The 19324-nt window shown below is 29.0% G+C and overlaps 1 protein-coding gene across 1 annotated transcript; it reads right to left on the bottom strand.

The window, feature by feature from the left end:
• Positions 1-15819: 15819 nt before the first annotated feature.
• On the bottom strand, positions 15820-17768 carry LOC120155682. Its single transcript, XM_039167179.1, has 4 exons — positions 17761-17768; positions 17029-17173; positions 16829-16908; positions 15820-16135 (listed from the first exon to the last, which is right to left on the bottom strand). The coding sequence occupies exons 1-4, from the start codon at positions 17766-17768 to the stop codon at positions 15820-15822; spliced, it is 549 nt and encodes a 182-aa protein (XP_039023110.1).
• Positions 17769-19324: the final 1556 nt, after the last annotated feature.

Here is a 19324-nt window from a genome sequence, read left to right as displayed (position 1 = left end):
CCCATGAGGTGGAGTGATTATCTATTTTGATTTTGATATACTGTGGTGTACCGGAGTGTACACTAGTATATATATTCTGATCTGAATGCACTTTGTGTGCATATTGTTATTTCCGATGTGATAGCACTGTGCGTGTTTATCTATTCTGATTCTGATGATGGCACTGAGATCTATATTGCTCACACTCATCTGACTCACGTACCTTATATTCTCTTAAAATATACTTTGGGCTATAAAAAAATGAAATACGAAAGTTCTGAAAAGTGTTTGATTACAAAAGAATATGGACTTATTATTATGTTTGATATGATATATTATGATTTTGTGAAAATCATCATATGATTCTTTTCAGGTTTCTGATAAAGTTCAGCATGAGATATCCGGTTTGAAATTCTGAAAGTTTGTTTATTTTATATATATATTGATACTTTATTTATTTGTTCTTACCTTTCGTATTACTGTCTCACTAAGTTATACTTAGCGTGTGATGATTTTCATACGTAGGGTCTGATTGAGATACAAACGTTTTATGAGGAGCCTTCCTAGCATTATGTGCAGATCATCTATAATACCAGTATCAGCAAGACATCGTTGAATTTTCTTTTGACTAGTAATGACATGTATATTTATGTTATCAGTCTGCTTTATCAATTTTGACTAAATAGTTGGTAATAGTAAATTAGGACTGTTTAATTTGACTAGATTAGTTTATTAGTATTTTAATAGCCTAAAATTATATAGTAAATAAAATAGTATGTTTTTAAATAGTATGGAAATTCAAGTAGATAAAAATAGTTGATAAAAAGTTGAAACTAAGAATGTTTAAAAAATATTAAGTAACTATGAATAATAATAGTTAGTCAGTTTGATGTGACATCTATAGCTAGTATTCTTAGATGTTTACGAGCTATGGGTGTTACACATAAACTGATAACCATATGAATGCAAAGTTAATAGGTCCCAGTTAATTATCGATTCTACAATGAGCAAGCTCTTAATTGTGTCCATTTTTGGGTTTCTGACATTTAACTTTGCTTTCAGTGTGACCAAGACACCCATTGAAACAATATGTGATGATGAATACCCGATTTATTTATGGCCTAGTTTTTTCTCTAAAATCCATACATTTTTATTGAAACTGATTTTGAAGCCTGAGACATTAGTCGACTTGAAATAAATTTTCAAGCAAGATCCAAATGTTTCCAGAGCATGATGTCTTCTTATGATATGATCAGCTTTTAGTTATCTTTCCAAAGCATTTTGAAAAGCCTCAACCGGACATTGGGAACTCAAGATATATATGCTTATTTTAGCGAAGATAGCGCTTGTAGAAAATTGGATACGAGCCTAATATATGAATTTTAATTTATTACGAATTTTCAATATTTTTATTGAATATTTGTAATTAAATTCAATTTTATACTTTTCATGATGTATTTAGGGTAACTTAGGATCTTTTTATTATTTTAGGATTTGTTTCTTTTAATTAGTATATCTAGCATTAACAAAAAGATGTTAGTTTTTTTTTTTGCTTTTAGGGTTGTTGGGGGCTTATAAATAGACATTCTTATTTTGTAAAAAAAAGGGTTGGAACCTAAAATATTAGAGCAATAAAATAAAATCTTTTGATTGATATAATTCTTTTTTTTTTCTTATTTCTTTGTCCAATTTGGTCTTGTCTTTGGTTTTCGTTTTCTTTTCTTAAAAAACTTTATTTTTGGAGAAAAAACCCAGGAACAAGGAAGAAAGCTTTTTGAATTAATCTTCATAGATTTAGCATTTCTTGAGGTTTGTCATTGAAAACTGACAATCTTCTTTATTTTTATTTTATTTTTGTTGTTTCGGTCAATCATGACCTTGATTCTATTTAAAAATTTCGTGGGACTAGAGAAAACCAAAGAATAAGGAGAAAAGACTTTGAGATAAATCTTTATAGATTTATCATTCCTTGAGGTTTTTTTTATGAAAGTTGATTGTGGATCTTGAACGAATTTCTTTTCTCTTTATTTTATTTATTATTTTCATTCAATTTTAATTGTTTTTTGAGATTTTATCTTTGATTAAATGACCCGATGACTCGATCCAGATCCCCTAGAGAATCTGTGCTCTTTAAACGGATAGGAGATAATTTATTTAAGTCCTATTGTTCATAATTTTATTTTAATTTATTTTAATTTAACTTTTCACTTTTGATTTAATTCATTAACACTTTACCTTTTCTTTTCTTTTTTAAACTATTAGTTTATTATTAAATGTGTATATATATATATTATTTAATTTTCATTTTTTAAATGGGTGTAACTTTTCATTTTATTTTTTTACTTTATTTAAATTTCTTTCTCTTTCTCTTTTTCATTATTTAACTTAGATTCTTTTTAATTTAACTCTAATTTAATTTAATTTTTTCAGTTAACATTCTATTTTTTAATTAACTTTTCCCTTTACATTCATGATCTATTTAGTATATCTAGCATTAACAAAAGATGTTAGTTTTTTTTGCTTTTAGGGTTGTTGGGGGCTTATAAATAGACATTCTTATTTTGTAAAAAAAAGGGTTGGAACCTAAAATATTAGAGCAATAAAATAAATCTTTTGATTGATATAATTCTTTTTTTTCTTATTTCTTTTCCAATTTGGTCTTGTCTTTGGTTTTCGTTTTCTTTTTCTTTTCTTAAAAAACTTTATTTTAGGAGAAAAAACCGAGGAACAAGGAAGAAAGCTTTTTGAATTAATCTTCATAGATTTAGCATTTCTTGAGGTTTGTCATTGAAAACTGACAATCTTCTTTATTTTTATTTTATTTTTGTTGTTTCGGTCAATCATGACCTTGATTCTATTTAAAAATTTCGTGGGACTAGAGAAAACCAAAGAATAAGGAGAAAAGACTTTGAGATAAATCTTTATAGATTTATCATTCCTTGAGGGTTTTTTATGAAAGTTGATTGTGGATCTTGAACGAATTTCTTTTCTCTTTATTTTATTTATTATTTTCATTCAATTTTAATTGTTTTTTGAGATTTTATCTTTGATTAAATGACCCGATGACTCGATCCCCCTAGAGAATCTGTGCTCTTTAAACGGATAGGAGATAATTTATTTAAGTCCTATCGTTCATAATTTTATTTTAATTTATTTTAATTTAACTTTTCACTTTTGATTTAATTCATTAACACTTTACCTTCTCTTTTCTTTTTTAAACTATTAGTTTATTATTAAATGTGTATATATATATATTATTTAATTTTCATTTTTTAAATGGGTGTAACTTTTCATTTTATTTTTTTACTTTATTTAAATTTCTTTCTCTTTCTCTTTTTCATTATTTAACTTAGATTCTTTTTAATTTAACTCTAATTTAATTTAATTTTTTCAGTTAACATTCTATTTTTTAATTAACTTTTCCCTTTACATTCATGATCTATTTAGTATATCTAGCATTAACAAAAAGATGTTAGTTTTTTTTGCTTTTAGGGTTGTTGGGGGCTTATAAATAGACATTCTTATTTTGTAAAAAAAAGGGTTGGAACCTAAAATATTAGAGCAATAAAATAAAATCTTTTGATTGATATAATTCTTTTTTTTTCTTATTTCTTTGTCCAATTTGGTCTTGTCTTTGGTTTTCGTTTTCTTTTCTTAAAAAACTTTATTTTTGGAGAAAAAACCCAGGAACAAAGAAGAAAGCTTTTTGAATTAATCTTCATAGATTTAGCATTTCTTGAGGTTTGTCATTGAAAACTGACAATCTTCTTTATTTTTATTTTATTTTTGTTGTTTCGGTCAATCATGACCTTGATTCTATTTAAAAATTTCGTGGGACTAGAGAAAACCAAAGAATAAGGAGAAAGACTTTGAGATAAATCTTTATAGATTTATCATTCCTTGAGTTTTTTTTTATGAAAGTTGATTGTGGATCTTGAACGAATTTCTTTTCTCTTTATTTTATTTATTATTTTCATTCAATTTTAATTGTTTTTTGAGATTTTATCTTTGATTAAATGACCCGATGACTCGATCCAGATCCCCTAGAGAATCTGTGCTCTTTAAACGGATAGGAGATAATTTATTTAAGTCCTATTGTTCATAATTTTATTTTAATTTATTTTAATTTAACTTTTCACTTTTGATTTAATTCATTAACACTTTACCTTTTCTTTTCTTTTTTAAACTATTAGTTTATTATTAAATGTGTATATATATATATTATTTAATTTTCATTTTTTAAATGGGTGTAACTTTTCATTTTATTTTTTTACTTTATTTAAATTTCTTTCTCTTTCTCTTTTTCATTATTTAACTTAGATTCTTTTTAATTTAACTCTAATTTAATTTAATTTTTTCAGTTAACATTCTATTTTTTAATTAACTTTTCCCTTTACATTCATGATCTATTTAGTATATCTAGCATTAACAAAAAGATGTTAGTTTTTTTTTGCTTTTAGGGTTGTTGGGGGCTTATAAATAGACATTCTTATTTTGTAAAAAAAGGGTTGGAACCTAAAATATTAGAGCAATAAAATAAAATCTTTTGATTGATATAATTCTTTTTTTTTCTTATTTCTTTGTCCAATTTGGTCTTGTCTTTGGTTTTCGTTTTCTTTTTCTTTTCTTAAAAAACTTTATTTTAGGAGAAAAAACCGAGGAACAAGGAAGAAAGCTTTTTGAATTAATCTTCATAGATTTAGCATTTCTTGAGGTTTGTCATTGAAAACTGACAATCTTCTTTATTTTTATTTTATTTTTGTTGTTTCGGTCAATCATGACCTTGATTCTATTTAAAAATTTCGTGGGACTAGAGAAAACCAAAGAATAAGGAGAAAAGACTTTGAGATAAATCTTTATAGATTTATCATTCCTTGAGGGTTTTTTATGAAAGTTGATTGTGGATCTTGAACGAATTTCTTTTCTCTTTATTTAATTTATTATTTTCATTCAATTTTAATTGTTTTTTGAGATTTAATCTTTGATTAAATGACCCGATGACTCGATCCAGATCCCTAGAGAATCTGTGCTCTTTAAACGGATAGGAGATAATTTATTTAAGTCCTATCGTTCATAATTTTATTTTAATTTATTTTAATTTAACTTTTCACTTTTGATTTAATTCATTAACACTTTACCTTCTCTTTTCTTTTTTAAACTATTAGTTTATTATTAAATGTGTATATATATATATTATTTAATTTTCATTTTTTAAATGGGTGTAACTTTTCATTTTATTTTTTTACTTTATTTAAATTTCTTTCTCTTTCTCTTTTTCATTATTTAACTTAGATTCTTTTTAATTTAACTCTAATTTAATTTAATTTTTTCAGTTAACATTCTATTTTTTAATTAACTTTTCCCTTTACATTCATGATCTATTTAGTATATCTAGCATTAACAAAAGATGTTAGTTTTTTTTGCTTTTAGGGTTGTTGGGGGCTTATAATAGATATTCTTATTTTGTAAAAAAAGGGTTGGAACCTAAAATATTAGAGCAATAAATAAAATCTATTGATTGATATAATTCTTTTTTTTCTTATTCTTTGTCCAATTTGGTCTTGTCTTTGGTTTTCGTTTTCTTTTTCTTTTCTTAAAAAACTTTATTTTAGGAGAAAAAACCCAGGAACAAGGAAGAAAGCTTTTTGAATTAATCTTCATAGATTTAGCATTTCTTGAGGTTTGTCATTGAAAACTGACAATCTTCTTTATTTTTATTTTATTTTTGTTGTTTCGGTCAATCATGACCTTGATTCTATTTAAAAATTTCGTGGGACTAGAAAAACCAAAGAATAAGGAGAAAGACTTTGATATAAATCTTTATAGATTTATCATTCCTTGAGGTTTTTTTATGAAAGTTGATTGTGGATCTTGAACGAATTTCTTTTCTCTTTATTTTATTATTATTTTCATTCAATTTTAATTGTTTTTTGAGATTTTATCTTTGATTAAATGACCCGATGACTCGATCCAGATCCCCTAGAATCTGTGCTCATTAAACGGATAGGAGATAATTTATTTAAGTCCTATCGTTCATAATTTTATTTTAATTTATTTTAATTTAACTTTTCACTTTTGATTTAATTCATTAACACTTTACCTTTTCTTTTCTTTTTTAAACTATTAGTTTATTATTAAATGTGTATATATATATATTATTTAATTTTCATTTTTTAAATGGGTGTAACTTTTCATTTTATTTTTTACTTTATTTAAATTTCTTTCTCTTTCTCTTTTTCATTATTTAACTTAGATTCTTTTTAATTTAACTCTAATTTAATTTAATTTTTTCAGTTAACATTCTATTTTTTATTAACTTTTCCCTTTACATTCATGATCTATTTAGTATATCTAGCATTAACAAAAAGATGTTAGTTTTTTTTTGCTTTTAGGGTTGTTGGGGGCTTATAAATAGACATTCTTATTTTGTAAAAAAAGGGTTGGAACCTAAAATATTAGAGCAATAAATAAAATCTTTTGATTGTTATAATTCTTTTTTTCTTATTTCTTTGTCCAATTTGGTCTTGTCTTTGGTTTTCGTTTTTTCTTTTTCTTTTCTTAAAAAACTTTATTTTAGGAGAAAAAACCCAGGAACAAGGAAGAAGCTTTTTGAATTAATCTTCATAGATTTAGCATTTCTTGAGGTTTGTCATTGAAAACTGACAATCTTCTTTATTTTATTTTATTTTTGTTGTTTCGGTCAATCATGACCTTGATTCTATTTAAAAATTTCGTGGGACTAGAGAAAACCAAAGAATAAGGAGAAAAGACTTTGAGATAAATCTTTATAGATTTATCATTCCTTGAGGTTTTTTTATGAAAGTTGATTGTGGATCTTGAACGAATTTCTTTTCTCTTTATTTTATTTATTATTTTCATTCAATTTTAATTGTTTTTTGAGATTTTATCTTTGATTAATGACCCGATGACTCGATCCAGATCCCTAGAGAATCTGTGCTCTTTAAATGGATAGGAGATAATTTATTTAAGTCCATCGTTCATAATTTTATTTTAATTTATTTTAATTTAACTTTTCACTTTTGATTAATTCATTAACACTTTACCTTTTCTTTTCTTTTTTAAACTATTAGTTTATTATTAAATGTGTATATATATATTATTTAATTTTCATTTTTTAAATGGGTGTAACTTTTCATTTTATTTTTTTACTTTATTTAAATTTCTTTCTCTTTCTCTTTTCATTATTTAACTTAGATTCTTTTTAATTTAACTCTAATTTAATTTAATTTTTTCAGTTAACATCTATTTTTTAATTAACTTTTCCCTTTACATTCATGATCTATTTAGTATATCTAGCATTAACAAAAAGATGTTAGTTTTTTTTGCTTTAGGGTTGTTGCGGGCTTATAAATAGACATTCTTATTTTGTAAAAAAAAGGGTTGGAACCTAAAATATTAGAGCAATAAAATAAATCTTTTGATTGATATAATTCTTTTTTTTTCTTATTTCTTTGTCCAATTTGGTCTTGTCTTTGGTTTTCGTTTTCTTTTTCTTTTCTTAAAAAACTTTATTTTAGGAGAAAAACCCAGGAACAAGGAAGAAAGCTTTTTGAATTAATCTTCATAGATTTAGCATTTCTTGAGGTTTGTCATTGAAAACAGACAATCTTCTTTATTTTATTTTATTTTTGTTGTTTCGGTCAATCATGACCTTGATTCTATTTAAAAATTTCGTGGGACTAGAGAAAACCAAAGAATAAGGAGAAAAGACTTTGAGATAAATCTTTATAGATTTATCATTCCTTGAGGTTTTTTTATGAAAGTTGATTGTGGATCTTGAACGAATTTCTTTTCTCTTTATTTTATTTATTATTTTCATTCAATTTTAATTGTTTTTTGAGATTTTATCTTTGATTAAATGACCCGATGACTCGATCCAGATCCCCTAGAGAATCTGTGCTCTTTAAACGGATAGGAGATAATTTATTTAAGTCCTATCGTTCATAATTTTATTTTAATTTATTTTAATTTAACTTTTCACTTTTGATTTAATTCATTAACACTTTACCTTTTCTTTTCTTTTTTAAACTATTAGTTTATTATTAAATGTGTATATATATATATTATTTAATTTTCATTTTTTAAATGGGTGTAACTTTTCATTTTATTTTTTTACTTTATTTAAATTTCTTTCTCTTTCTCTTTTTCATTATTTAACTTATATTCTTTTTAATTTAACTCTAATTTAATTTTTTTAGTTACATTCTATTTTTAATTAACTTTTCCCTTTACATTCATGATCTATTTAGTATATCTAGAATTAACAAAAGAGTTTTTTTTTTGCTTTAGGGTTGTTGGGGGCTTATAAATAGACATTCTTATTTTGTAAAAAAAAGGGTTGGAACCTAAAATATTAGAGCAATAATAAAATCTTTTGATTGATATAATTCTTTTTTTTCTTATTTCTTTGTCCAATTTGGTCTTGTCTTTGGTTTTCGTTTTCTTTTTCTTTTCTTAAAAAACTTTATTTTAGGAGAAAAAAACCCGGGAACAAGGAAGAAAGCTTTTGAATTAATCTTCATAGATTTAGCATTTCTTGAGGTTTGTCATTGAAAACTGACAATCTTCTTTATTTTTATTTTATTTTTGTTGTTTCGGTCAATCATGACCTTGATTCTATTTAAAATTTCGTGGGACTAGAGAAACCAAAGAATAAGGAGAAAAGACTTTGAGATAATCTTTATAGATTTATCATTCCTTGAGGTTTTTTATGAAAGTTGATTGTGGATCTTGAACGAATTTCTTTTCTCTTTATTTTATTTATTATTTTCATTCAATTTTAATTGTTTTTTTGAGATTTTATCTTTGATTAAATGACCCGATGACTCGATCCAGATCCCCTAGAGAATCTTGCTCTTTAAACGGATAGGAGATAATTTATTTAAGTCCTATCGTTCATAATTTTATTTTAATTTATTTTAATTTAACTTTTCACTTTTGATTTAATTCATTAACACTTTACCTTTTCTTTTCTTTTTTAAACTATATTTTTATTATTAAATGTGTATATATATATATTATTTAATTTTCATTTTTTAAATGGGTGTAACTTTTCATTTTATTTTTTACTTTATTTAAATTCTTTCTCTTTCTCTTTTTCATTATTAACTTAGATTCTTTTTAATTTAACTCTAATTTTTTTAATTTTTTCAGTTAACATTCTATTTTTTAATTAACTTTTCCCTTTACATTCATGATCTATTTATTTATTGATTGAATCATTTATATTTATTCATCATTGCCTTTTATATTTACTTTTTTTTTTAATTCTAATTTCAATATTAATTTACCTTTCCATTTATGCTTTCAGAGTTGAACATTAATTTTTATTTAATCTTTTATTCATATTGTATATTATTTATTATTTCTTTATTTTGATACATGTAATATTTTGTTTTACTTTTGCATATTATACCTAAATCATATTTTTATTTTTATATTTTAATCCTAATTTATTTTATTTTACATTAACAAAACTCAAAGGTAAGTAATTTAGATCAATATTTAAATTTTCACCTAAAATTCAATTTTTTCAATTAAGACAACCGGGTAATCATGTTGGTACCGAAATGGCAATGCAGAGGTGCTCATCCTTCCTCGTTTATAACCGACTCTCGAATCCAACATTTCTTGGTAAATGCAGATCTGGTAAAATGATAAGTTTAAGGTGTCCGACCTACCTAATTAAAAACGATCGGTTATGACTCCATCACACATTCCAAGTCGAGACGTAAACCTCGGACCACCCGAAGGATAGTTGCGACAGCTTGGAGACTCTGCTGGGGACACAAGAGATCCAGGCAAAAAATCGATTATCAATTAACTTCTTAGGCGAAAGTTGTATGTTTAGGTTATAATTTATGTTCGATCCATTTATTTACCTTTGATTATAATTTTTCCCAAATAAATAGTTGGACTAACCGTTTTGTTAATGATTTCAATTTTTTTTTAAAATAGCACATCTTGAGCTTTATACCCGAGCTCTGAACCTTTTTAAGTTGGGATAAAAGCTACGCTTCATGAAAATTATTCTCCGCATGAGCCTAGCAATTAGCATTTGGGATTCACATACCATATGTCTTTGTAAATTTATTCCTCGTATGGACTTAAGGAAATATGTCCTCTCGAGTTTAATTCGGCCCGCATAAGCCTATGATGGGTTTATGATTGAGGGTCTGGTAGGCCCAAGGGGGCACCAACAAGGAGAACTCTGGTCCCTTTTTTTAGAACCAAACTGTGTTGTTGTGAGAGATTAGACCCCCCACAACCACAAGCAAACCCTAGGATACTTGTTGCTTTATTCCTGGTTTTATTTTACTGTTCGAAGCATCCGAACTAGAAATTCATGCGGTTATGATTTTTTATATCGAAAAGCAGCGGGATAGAAATCATGTTTGGGTAGGAACAAAAGTATGTGGTGTAGATATCATGTGGGTAAGAATGATCATAATTTTACTTTTATTATTAATTTGTTGTACTAACTTGTTTTCTTTTGCGTCCCTTTTATTTTTTTATTTTCATCTGCATCATTACATAGAAGAGGTGTTGATCCGCGGAGTGTTCACTATTTCCAGATAATTTTCATTAATGGAAGTGGTTGTAATGCAAGAGGTAAAAAAATGCAGAAGTATAACTATGTTCTGAGATGACTCAGAAAAAAAGGGGACAATTTTCCAAACAACTATGTAAAGGGCTAACATGTTACATTTCGATCAAGCAGAAGGATGTCCAGAAGTTGTGAAGCATGTGGAGTAAGCATAAACCTGAAGACTGATGTCCACTATTGAGGAACACACACATTTTTTTTATACAATCCAGACATATCAGGTTTATTTCAAACCTGACAAAGGTTGCGGGAAGATTGAGTCAAACAAAAGATGACGAGATTAAATAAATCTTTCCAAATGCAAAGAAAAGGAAATATTGGATTTGAAATCCTGAAAAAGAGCAAGGCATAATGAAAGAATAGAAGAAGAAAGCGAGAGAGCTCTAGATGGTTCCCATACGACGGAGGATAGTATGCTTTCATTGGGAACAGGCCCAACGAGAAGTAATGGTAAAAGATGCATTCATATGGGAGTTCCTAGATTGGGTTTACAAGACGGCCCATCACTTGTACAGATAATATGAGGCAGCGAGACGTCTAGCCAGGTGAAGCCAGAAAACTTGTCAACCTATTAGAAGTCGTCCAAAGTTTAGAGGAACCACTCAAGTGTACTTTTAAATATTTTTAGTCTTATTGTAATAACACTTTTTTCCCAATGATTATTCATTATGACAGTCACTTTTTGGGATCAACACCTCGCCTTTTGAATCTTGCATGTTTGCATTTTAATTTATGAATCACATTAATTATTTTACATGCATTTAACTGAAAAAAATATGATTAATTCGTGAAAGATTTTATTTTAGTAACACCCCATGGATTCCATGAATGAGATAATATCACGTTCTTTTTAAATCATTAGTTTATTATTAAATATATATTATTTAATTTTCATTTTTAAATTGAGATAACTTTTCATTTTAATTTTCTTTTATTTAAATTTGTTTCTATTTTTCTTTTAATTTTCATTATTTTTTTATATGACTTATTTTTTATATTCTTTTTATTTTAACTCTAATTTAATTGGTTTTTTAGTTAACGTTCTAAAATTATTTTTTCCTTTTAAATTAAATTTTTCCTTTTATATTCATGATCCGTTATTTATTGATTGAATCATTTGTATTTATTCATCATTTCATGCCTTTTAGATTTGGTTTTTTTATTCTAATTTTAATTAATTTACCTATCTAATTATGCTTTCAAAGTTGAACATTAATTTGTTTTCATTTTTTCAGATTAGACCTAAATCATGTATTTTTTTTATTTTTTATTTTTACAATCCTAATTTATTATATTTTAAATTAACAAAACTCAAAGTTAAGTAATTTGGATCAATATTTAAATTTTAACCTAAAATTTAGTTTTTACAATTAAAACAATCGGGTAATCGTGTTGGTATTAAAAGAGTAATACGTGGGTGCTCATCCTTCCTCGATTATAACCAACTCCTAAATCCGATATTTCTCTGGTAAGATGTAGATTCGGTAAATTGGTAAGTTTAATGTGTCCAATCTACCTAATTCAACAACGACAAGTGGCGACTCTATCACATATTCCAAGTCAAGACGCGAAACTGGGACCACCCGAAGATTGTTGCGAAAATATTGCTTTAGAAACCATTGCTTTAGCAACGGACTAGGTGGATACCCTGCTTACGTCTGCTACTAGTAAAGGGAAAAAGAAAAAAGAAGACGATCTCAGGAAATTGTTCGGGATGATGATGGTCTATAATTCAATTTTTGTTATCCTTATTTATCAATGGACTTGTTCTAGCCTTTGCATAAAGTTTTCGTTAGTTGGATTAGAATTTTAATTGTTGTTTCTATGTACAGAACTTCAATTCCAAGGAATGTCTGAGGTGTATTATGCAATTGTTGGTAAATATTGTTGTCAGAGATATCTACTATTCTCTAGATTCGATGAGGTATTAAAATGGATGGGGAAGGATGGTTTTCTGTAACTCTAGAGCTCATTGCTAGGCATCATGCATCCTGTTGTGGGAGTGGCATTGTTGTTGACTCTTTTACTAGAGTTGGTGGGAATGCCATTCAATTGTCCCAGAGGTGTGTACCATTTCAAATTGGTTTTGTGCTATAATTTTATTCCCATAATTTTCTTGTAACATGTGAATCCTCAGGAGCGCACATGTCATTGCTTTTGATATTGATCTAAAGAAGATCGATTATGCATATCATAATGTAGCTGTATATGGTGTCAATGACCATATAGATTTGTAATTGGAGGTTTTTTCACTCTGGCACTTAAGCTAAAGGTACCAGTCTTGGTTTATTGTACATTATACTTTTAGTTCTTACTTTATATGACTATTTATTCTGTCCAACAGAACAACCATCCTTTTACCTCATGTATTTGGTTCGCCTTCTTTTTACTTGCCTAGTAGCTTTTTACATCCATGTATCTGGTGCTGTAGGCAGACACAGTCTTCTTATCACCTCCTTGGGGGGTCCTGATTATGCTAAAGCAGAGATATATGACCTGAAGACAATGCTGAGGCCGCACGATGGGTACTTCTTTTTTCTCTACTACCAAAGTGTTTGTCACTATGCTAACATTTAAATTTTATTTTTGGTGCATCTTAATAGTTGTCTTGATTCCGTTTTCATTACACTTCTACATATATTCCCGGATTAATGTTGCGAAGAAAATTAGGTGTAGAATTGCCATGTTTCTCCCTAGAAATGTAGATCTCAACCAATTGGCGGAAATAGCTATGTCTGTAGAGCCTCCAACCTCTTAAATTTTATTCATTATTGAAATTTACTGAGATTTATATATTTACATACACACATACTTAGTAAGATATTGTAACCCTCTAGACCCAACCTAGGAGTTACAATCAAATCTAGAAGATCACATGTCTATTCAAAAGTTCTTTTTATATTTAAAATGCAATCCAATCCATTTCAGTTAATGAGAACCATGTAACGGTAAAATACAAAAAATAACCATCATAAAAATACATGCGGTAAATATACAGAGATATCGATGTCGAGAAAACAAATATCGATAATATAGATACGTAGGCAGTAATAAACATGTGCTACCAAATTAAATATAAAGGGCATATAGGAATATACAGTGATACAAAATGGAGAATATTCGATCCTCCTAATACCAAGTCTACTAGACTACTGTCGAGTAGTATCTGAAAAGTTAAAAATTAAGGAATGAGCTAAAAAGCTCAGTGTACTCATTGCAATGTATAAAAACATACAAATAAAATACTTCAGTAAAAGTAAAGTATAAAATAGGTTTTGAAAACATGAACATTACCCTCATCCGAACACTAGAATGTGTAGGTTCTCCTGAACCATACACTCACATGTACACCCGGTAAGGACCTTATACCGATAGCATAAGGGCCTGCGGTAAGGACTTACCATGTGCACAAAGCAGAGGAGCCTGCGGTGAGGTCTTATATGCCATAGACTAATCTTGAAATACTTCCTCAATAATACCCCCAATGATAGTAAATATGTACGTATTTGAGTGAAAACAGTAGTTTAATTTATTAAATTATTAAAACATGCAAATTTCTAGAATCTGATACAAAAATACGATAATCAGATATCAAGCTAGAAGCATTTGGTAATTTATATATCATGCAGTAAGAATATAAAATCATAATTCTAAAACAATTCAATAGATATTTCAAAACAATACTGTAACACCAACAGGAAAACACTTGTACCGATTTGAGAAGTCTCGGGTGATAGCCTACTCTCGAGTCTTCCTATCACAGTCAATGGTAGTACTAGATCCTATGAATCGAAACAACTAAGTCAGAATCCTAATAAAATAAGTAATAAACATTAATTCAACTATTTATAGAAACCTATGAGTAGCTCTCGAAGTACGTAGACCAGACTGATTACCGAGCGAGAAGTACTGAATCTAGTCGACCCTCGACTAGGGGACTCACAAGTACCTTTATGAAAATATAATCCCAGATCAATTCTATAATCAAATCAAGATAAATAGTCAGAAATGCTAAAAATACAAAGCATTTTCAGTTTAACGGGCCTGATTCGGGGCTTTCAGGTTAGAATTTTGCGAAAGAGACCATAAAATCATATTCAAGACATGAAAAACATTGAGGGTAGGTTTTCTAAAAAAATCAACATCGATTAATGGTCAACGATGAAGGTCTGCTCGGCTCAACTTGGGTTGATTCTGTAAGGCTGATTTAGTTTGGGGTTTGGGTCAGACGGGTCAGATGCGGGTCAGGTCGATCGTGTATAGGTCAAGTCAGCAAGTCGAGTAAACTTGCTTCCAGGAGGTGGACGATCCCACGCACAACGGCAATATGTTGGGACGCGTGTGGTGGTGTTTGGAAACGAAAAATTTTCAAAAAAAATCTAAAATTTATTTTAAGGGATTTGAGACACTTACCTAGCTCAGTTCACAATGGTGAATAGTGGAGCTTGATTTGATAACGTCAAAAACTTGCTATCGCTCACCCCTCACGCTAGTAACTTTAACGATGAATTGAACATTAGTGGACTTGGGACGACGTAGGAAATCTAATAGTGATGACGTGATGAAATCAAAACAACGATCGACAGTGAAACAACGTTGAAAAATTTTGGCCAAAGGTTTGCCAATAAGTAAGGTTGAAGAGAGAGAGAGGGGGGAATGGTTTTTAAGTTTCCAGAAATGGAAAAATAAAAATTGGGAAGCTTTTAAACTCACCCAAAAATAAAATGGTAAAATCATGTCATAGGTCCTCTAACTTTGGCTACTTCTTGATTTAGACCCATATTAATTAAAAAATCATTTTGGTCCTCGAATTTAACTGAATTTCAATTTAGTCTTGAAATTAAAATTAAAATAAGCCCTAATTGAGGTGTGATAACTCTCCCCTTAAAAGAAATTTCGTCCTTGAAATTTACCTGGCATGAATAAATGTAGAAACTGAGCCTTCTTTGAATCCTACGTCTCCCAAGTAGCCTCTATGGGACCACAGTTACTCCACTGAACTTTGACCATTGGGATACATCTGTTCCGAAGAAACTCTCTTATCCTAATCCAAAATCTGAACAAACTCCTCCTCATAAGAAAAATCCATCGTGATGCACTCCTATTTCCACTATGGAATCATAATGGGTTGTAACAGACCATATAGATGTTGATGCTCTACCTTAATCTGCTGACAAGTCACACCTCACCACTTAATCAGAAATATCTTTTTTTCATGCCACCCAGTAGTAACGCTCTTTGAGATTCTTATACATCTTGTCTCTACCAGGATACATAGAGTAAGGGTTGTTGTAAGCCTCCTGAATAATGGTCTTTCTTAACTCATCATCCTCAGGAACACAATAATGGCCATGGAAGCACATAATACCATCCTGACTAAGAGTATACTTTAAACCCGATCCCTGCTCAACTTGCTTGATAATGGAAAGTAAGGAACTATCTAGGAGTTGCTTAGTCCTAATCTTGTTGGCTAGGGTCGACTTAACATGTAACTCTACTAATAGACTACCATCATCATACAAGCTCAACCTGGCAAACAAAGCTCTCAGATCAGATATTGTCTTATGACTCAAGGAATTGACCATCATATTGGCCTTGCCTGGATGATACTTTAACTCATAATCATAATCCTTTAGAAGATACAACCAATGAGAATGCCTCAGATTCAACTCATTCTAAGTAAACAAATACTTCAGACTCTTATGGTCGATATAGATATAACACTTCTCTCTATAGAGATTGTGTCTCCAAATCTTAATAGCAAGATCATTGCAACTAAATCTAGATCGTGGGTGGGGTAATTACGCTCTTGCTTCTTTAACTGATGGGATACATAAGCTAGAACCTTTTTATCTTACATCAGAACACATCCAATCTAGAGTGAGAAGTATCACTGTAAACTAAAAAATTCTTCCCATACTAGGGTTAAATCAACACTAGGCTTCGTTAAAACCATCTTTAGTTTCACAAAGCTAGAATATTGAGCTTCAGACAAGATAAACGAGCCATCATTCCTCAATAATTTCATCAAAGAGCTGTAATGATAGAGAAACCCTAATGAAACTTCGATAATAACCAGATAAGCCCAAGAAACTACAGATCTCCGAGATGTTCTTAGGTGTCTTCCAACTCAGAATTGCCTCTACTTTACTAATATCCACCCGATACCCTCAACAGATACGATATAACCTAGAAAAGCCACATTGATGAGCCAAAACTTACACTTTCTCAACTTGGCTAATAACATATACTCCTTCAAGGTCTTTAAACATCTTCAAATGCTCATCGTGCTCTATTTCAGTCTGGGAATACCCATATGTCATCAATAAACACGGTCACAACTGATCCAAATAAGGTCAAAATACCCTATTCATCAGATCCATAAAAGTGGCAGCGACATTAGTTAACATGAATGACATCACCAAGAACTCATATTTCCCATATCGAGTATGAAAAGCGGTCTTACGGATGTCAAAATCTTTCACCTTGAGTTGGTAATAACCAGATCTCAAGTATATCCTCGAGAAGATAGTAGCTCCTCGGAATTGGTCAAACAAATCATCAATCCTGGGTAAGGTTATTTGTTCTTAACCATTACATTGTCAGCTTCCTGTAATCAATACGTCTTAATGTCCCATCTTTCTTCTTGACAAAGAGAAATGGGACACCCCACGGTGAAGCACTGAGACGAATGAATCCCCTATCCACAACTTCTGGAGTTGGACCTTCAGTTCTTTAATCTCCTTAGGCCCATACGGTAAGGAGACATCGAAATTAGAGTCAACCAGAGTAGACTTCAATCTTAAACTCAACTTCTCTATCCACTGGTAAGCTAGGAAACTCCTTAAAGACATCAGGAAAATTTTTAACTGTCTGGATTCTTTCTATTTAGATCGGGAACCCATGGTATCCAGAATATAAGAAAGGAACGCCTCAGAAGCCTTCCCATTATCCTTTCAACTATCAAGGTAAATACAACATTCTTCAGGAACCTACGATGTTCCCCGATCATCACTATCCTCTTGTCATTAGGAGTTTTTAGAATAGCTCTCTTGGTCTCATAGTCGAGATTAACTCGATGCTCGTCTAACTAATCCATGCCAGAATAAAGTCAATTCCTCTAATGGCAACTCCATCAGATCCGCCAAAAATACCTCCCCATGATCTCTATAGGGCACACTCTAAAAATCAAGCCTATGTCAATGGACTGACCTATGGGGCTTAGAACTATCATAGGACTCTCGATATTCTCAAACGGGATGTCAAGACCCCCCCCCCAAATAAAGAATATGATACATAAGAATAGGTAGATCCAAGATCAATAAAGCAAAGTATATAACTAAATGAATAGTAATAGTAACTGCAATCACATCAGGCTCATCGCGATCTTGTCTACATCTAGAAGCATAACCAATACAAGTTATCTGGCCTCAGTTCGTGCTGTACTCCACTCGGATAACATATAATCAAACAAGGTCTGACTCTCTAGGGTCCCATAGAGTCTCCAAGCTATCATAACCATTGTTATTATATATTTTTCGTTTAAATAATTATAACTTTTTTTGAAATATTTTTTAATTTTCATTTTTTTAAAGTTTGGAGTCGCCATCGACTTTGGGTTAGGTAGCTCGATACCTAAAAATGTCTTTTAAAATAACTTATTTAAATTTTTGTTTAATTTAAATTTAGAGTCGTCAACGACCTTTGGGTTGGTAGTTCGAATACATAAAAAATGTCTTTTAAAATAACTTTAAGAAAAATCATTTTTACATTTTAAAGGATTCAGGAGTTGGTTACGCATGAGGAAAGCTGAGCACCCCCCTAGTGCCTGAAATTAATACCCTCAATTATATGTCGTCTAAATAGTGGAATTTTACAAATTTGAATGCAAATTTAAATCACGATCCTTTTATTTCTATTTAAAAAATTGAAAAAAATGAGTGAATCTATTTTAAAAATATTTGAGTCAATTAAATATTTTTAATTCACTCGATTTTATTTGAAAATGATGTCCACTTTTTATGTGAATTAATAGAAACTGAAGTCCAGTTATGTTGAATGCAATTTCATTAACCCACGATGTAAGATAATATTGCCTTTGATTCTTTTAGAAAACGGAATGACGTATGAATGCAACAATAATAAATGGCAATATAAAGGATGAATAAATATCAACATAATATGATATAATAAATAAATAACTAAAATATCGATATCAAAATAAATAAAACAATAAATTTATTAAAATAATTTCGTTAAAAATAAAAAAAATTTAAAATGACACATTTATTCAAAGTATAATAAAGTATAGTAAATAATAAAATATATTAAAACATTTTCATTCGAATAACCTTGGTAGCACCTAGTATTTGAAGGTATTCCATAGAATAGTCGAATAATTAACAAGGAATATATAAATTTATAGTAGTACTAATAACATTTTTCTTTTTTATAAAATATATAATAGAGTATTTAAATTATCCTCTTAAATAAAACATAAGTACATACATAATCTTATAAATAATATAAACATATATCATATATTTTAAATATTACATATTTATATAAATATTTTAAAATAACATTTGAAACATGATTATTTTCTAGATTATATAATTATATTAAATATAAAACAAAGGTATATACACACATATATAATAGTAAAAGGATTAAATCGAAACATTAACCAAAATACATGGTGCAATCAAAATTTCAACC

This window comes from Hibiscus syriacus, unplaced genomic scaffold (assembly GCF_006381635.1).
Source record: "Hibiscus syriacus cultivar Baekdansim isolate YM2019G1 unplaced genomic scaffold, ASM638163v2 tig00111201_pilon, whole genome shotgun sequence".
Classification (NCBI taxonomy): domain Eukaryota; kingdom Viridiplantae; phylum Streptophyta; class Magnoliopsida; order Malvales; family Malvaceae; genus Hibiscus; species Hibiscus syriacus.
The sequence above is the reverse complement of the archived record's forward strand: the minus strand, read 5'-3'. Positions and strand labels throughout refer to the sequence as shown.